The sequence below is a fragment of the Ranitomeya imitator genome, chromosome 1, assembly GCF_032444005.1.
Source record: "Ranitomeya imitator isolate aRanImi1 chromosome 1, aRanImi1.pri, whole genome shotgun sequence".
Taxonomy (NCBI): domain Eukaryota; kingdom Metazoa; phylum Chordata; class Amphibia; order Anura; family Dendrobatidae; genus Ranitomeya; species Ranitomeya imitator.
Genome location: NC_091282.1, coordinates 396846507 through 396850514, shown reverse-complemented (window position 1 = coordinate 396850514; position 4008 = coordinate 396846507). Strand labels below are relative to the sequence as shown.

General features: G+C 52.2%; 1 protein-coding gene across 1 annotated transcript; it reads right to left on the bottom strand.

Moving 5' to 3' along the window:
• Window positions 1-738: 738 nt before the first annotated feature.
• Window positions 739-2730, bottom strand: GADD45G (growth arrest and DNA damage inducible gamma). The gene is made up of 4 exons (XM_069762256.1): window positions 2565-2730; window positions 1959-2060; window positions 1632-1845; window positions 739-1520 (listed from the first exon to the last, which is right to left on the bottom strand). Exons 1-4 carry the CDS (start codon window positions 2615-2617, stop codon window positions 1410-1412), a joined length of 480 nt encoding a protein of 159 aa, XP_069618357.1. The 5' UTR covers window positions 2618-2730; the 3' UTR covers window positions 739-1409.
• Window positions 2731-4008: the final 1278 nt, after the last annotated feature.

Here is a 4008-nt window from a genome sequence, read left to right as displayed (position 1 = left end):
TTGCACAAAGCACACAAGGTGCAAAGGGTGGGTTCCTGGAAACTCAGAGCCATTAACAATTCATTGGCACCATAGGGCATACTGATTAATAGCATGCACTTGCCAGCCAGAGTGGGTCACGGTGCACCATAACCTGAGTTTCCCCCCTCTTAAGCCACCAATTGTGCGCTATCTGCAGAGAAGTATAGTAGCTGGTTTACCTTATTAACCCTTTGAAGAACAATGCTCGCTAATGAAATGTTCCCCAATAGATATATTATATAATTATTTATATAGCACCATTAATTCCATGGTGCTGTACATGAGAAGGGGAAGTGTTTAGTGTGTATAGTGAGCATCCAACATAACGGGGGAGGGGTTTGTGGCTGGAAAACCCCTCCATAGTGACACATGGCCAGCTGCAAGCTTAGAGCAAAATAGAAACTGGTGTCTGAAGACCTCCTACTAGAAGAATAGGCTCATCTAAAATGCAGAGTCTCCCTTCTGCAAGCCATTGCGATAAGCAGCTGTTGCAGGAGGGTGAGAGGTCAAATTATCAGATTGAATAGGAAGAATAAGGGGCTTCAGCCACAGCTTATCTAGAAAGGCAAGCCCCTTCTGTGCTAGAAGAATGGTTAGCAGAAAGTGCAGACAAAAGCCTGCATACAACATGGCCCCCAAAGCCCCCCTTCCAATTATGTTGGACTTTATTACCAATATTCGGATGTTGTTATGATGACAGAACACTGACAAGTAAAGTAAGTTTTTTAAAAAAGTTATATGGTTTATTAAGGACAATAATAAGGTTTTAAAAAGTCAGCAATAATGCAGACAGGCAAAGTAAATGTTACATAAGAGTGCCATAAGTAGCACTGATAATTATAGTCTACACATATAAAGTTCATAGCGGTTTCAGTACCCTGTCCCTCACATGCAGAGACAGGAACAAGTGTATCAGACAGAATTAAAAGTCCAGTTTCTTCTTTGATTTATAGATCAGTCCAAAAGTTCATAGTATGCTCAAAATAGAATTCCATAAGATCTCAGCATATCAAGATGTTTCCCCATCAGTCTTTTATTTTTGCACCATCATCTAATCCGAAAAAAAAGCATTTCCACTTTGCAAAAGTCCTTCCAGGCTTGCAAACATGCAATATACTCCAACTCCGCGGTATGACTGCCCCTTTCCTCAGTGCTATTAGGAGGCTTTGCACTGGTCTGAACCATCCCTTCTGTAGATCAGTCCATGTCAATCTTCCTCCTTACTCTTTTGCTCCACAAGAGCCAACATCTTGCCAGTCTTGGCGACATATCCCGACCTCAGCCAGCATAATCCACAGACTCGGGAAAGCAGCTGGCCCAACCAGGTGCACAACACCTCGAGAAGAATGCAAAATAGGTTTTCACCATGTAATGCACTGGTAGTTTCTTCACTCAGGCAGGGTAATAGAGGGCACCCAGTCATTGACACTGCGGCTTTCTTCACAGAATAATCCCAGTTCCTCCAGAGCTGGGTCTTTCCAGGCATCCTCACTGGGGTTCTGAGAAATGAGAGAGAACAGAACATGAGTAAACGGCTCAGAAGAACAGGATTGGGACGCAGCCAAGACACCATGCCAAGTCACTGAGATAAGCAGGAACACGACCCTTACCGTAACAAGGATGCAGTGCAGATCTTTGGGTTCTCCAGACTCCTCAGCGCTGCCCAGGATCTCCGCCAGCTTCTCGGTGTCATTCAGACGTACAATATTGATGTCGTTTTCGCAGCAGAAGGCTTGGATCAGCGTGAAGTGGATCTGCAGGGCAATGTCCCCTTCATCGATCTCATCAGCAGCCAGAATGCAGAAAGTCACATTATCTGGATCTCTGCAGGAGGAGAAAAGAGAGAGAACCATTAGTTGTGCCGCCCGTGGGTCTGTGCGTGGGCAGTGCGAGTGTGTGAGTAATGGCTGCGTGGGCACAGGGAGGACGATACTTACACATTCATGACTTTGGCAGACTCGTAGACTCCGACGGTCAGACACCCCTGTCTCTGGGCGGAGGTGAGCAGCTCATGGAGGGCTTTACCGGCACTGTGCATCCTGAAACACAAAGACACATGCACTTAGCCCCATGCCACCATGCCAAGGCTTACCCCACTGCTGTACATAGAGCCCACCCTGTACACACCGCATATACCTACATAGAGCCCACCCTGTACACACACATATAGCCCACCCTGTACACACCGCATATACCTACATAGAGCCCACCCTGTACACACCGCATACACATATAGCCCACCCTGTACACACCGCATACACATATAGCCCACCCTGTACACACCGCATACACATATAGCCCACCCTGTACACACCGCATACACATATAGCCCACCCTGTACACACCGCATACACATATAGCCCACCCTGTACACACCGCATACACATATAGCCCACCCTGTACACACCGCATACACATATAGCCCACCCTGTACACATGCCCGCTGCATTCAGCACGATAATTACCACATACATATAGCCCACCCTATGCACACACACAGCCCACCCTATCCACATGCCGGCTGCACACGGCACGATAATTACCTGTCAGCGCTCTCTACAACAGCTTCCTGTCCGTGCACCTCTTCAAGAGTCATAGCGGTTTAGTAATTCACAAGAGCTGAAGCCAAATAGCCAGAAAAATCCACAAGGGTTCCTTGGAAGTGAGGGGTTAATCCAAAGCTAGTTAGTAAGTAGAATCCCAAGCAGAGTGTGAGGCGCTGAAGCCGCGGCGCCGGTATTTATCTGCTAGTAGCCGGGGGCGTGGCTTCTCACACGGCTTCACTCTGATTGGCTGAACGGAGGTGGCATTGTAATGCTAATAGGCGCTGCCGAACACATTGGCTTGTGCCAGAAGGCCACACGTGGGGGAGGGGGAGCGCACTGACTGGAGTGTGTGGAGTCTGTGGGGGGCTCACAGTGACTCAAAGTCTAATGGCCTTTGTCATACTGTTACCAGGCAGACTGCAAAGAGCGGGGACATGAAAGAGCACTTCATCTCTGTGGGACACGAATGCTACCTCATGAGAGGGGATGAGGACGTGTGCAAATCTCTGTGCCCCACTCTGCACTAATGCTGCTGTGGGGTGCAGGCAATGGGGGGCAGCCAGTCACGGGCAGCACTGTGGGGTGCAGCCAGTCACGGGCAGCTCTGTGGGGTGCAGCCAGTCACGGGCAGCTCTGTGGGGTGCAGCCAGTCACGGGCAGCTCTGTGGGGTGCAGCCAGTCACGGGCAGCTCTGTGGGGTGCAGCCAGTCACGGGCAGCTCTGTGGGGTGCAGCCAGTCACGGGCAGCTCTGTGGGGTGCAGCCAGTCATGGGCAGCTCTGTGGGGTGCAGCCAGTCATGGGCAGCTCTATGGGGTGCAGCCAGTCACGGGCAGCTCTGTGGGGTGCAGCCAGTCAAGGGCAGCTCTGTGGGGTGCAGCCAGTCAAGGGCAGCTCTGTGGGGTGCAGTCAGTCACGGGCAGCTCTGTGGGGTGCAGCCAGTCACAGGCAGCTATGTGGGGTGCAGCCAGTCACGGGCAGCTCTGTGGGGTGCAGCCAGTCATGGGCAGCTCTGTGGGGTGCAGCCAGTCACGGGCAGCTCTGTGGGGTGCAGCCAGTCACGGGCAGCTCTGTGGGGTGCAGCCAGTCACGGGCAGCTCTGTGGGGTGCAGCCAGTCATGGGCAGCTCTGTGGGGTGCAGCCAGTCATGGGCAGCTCTATGGGGTGCAGCCAGTCACGGGCAGCTCTGTGGGGTGCAGCCAGTCAAGGGCAGCTCTGTGGGGTGCAGCCAGTCAAGGGCAGCTCTGTGGGGTGCAGTCAGTCACGGGCAGCTCTGTGGGGTGCAGCCAGTCACAGGCAGCTATGTGGGGTGCAGCCAGTCACGGGCAGCTCTGTGGGGTGCAGCCAGTCATGGGCAGCTCTGTGGGGTGCAGCCAGTCATGGGCAGCTCTGTGGGGTGCAGCCAGTCATGGGCAGCTCTGTGGGGTGCAGCCAGTTATGGGC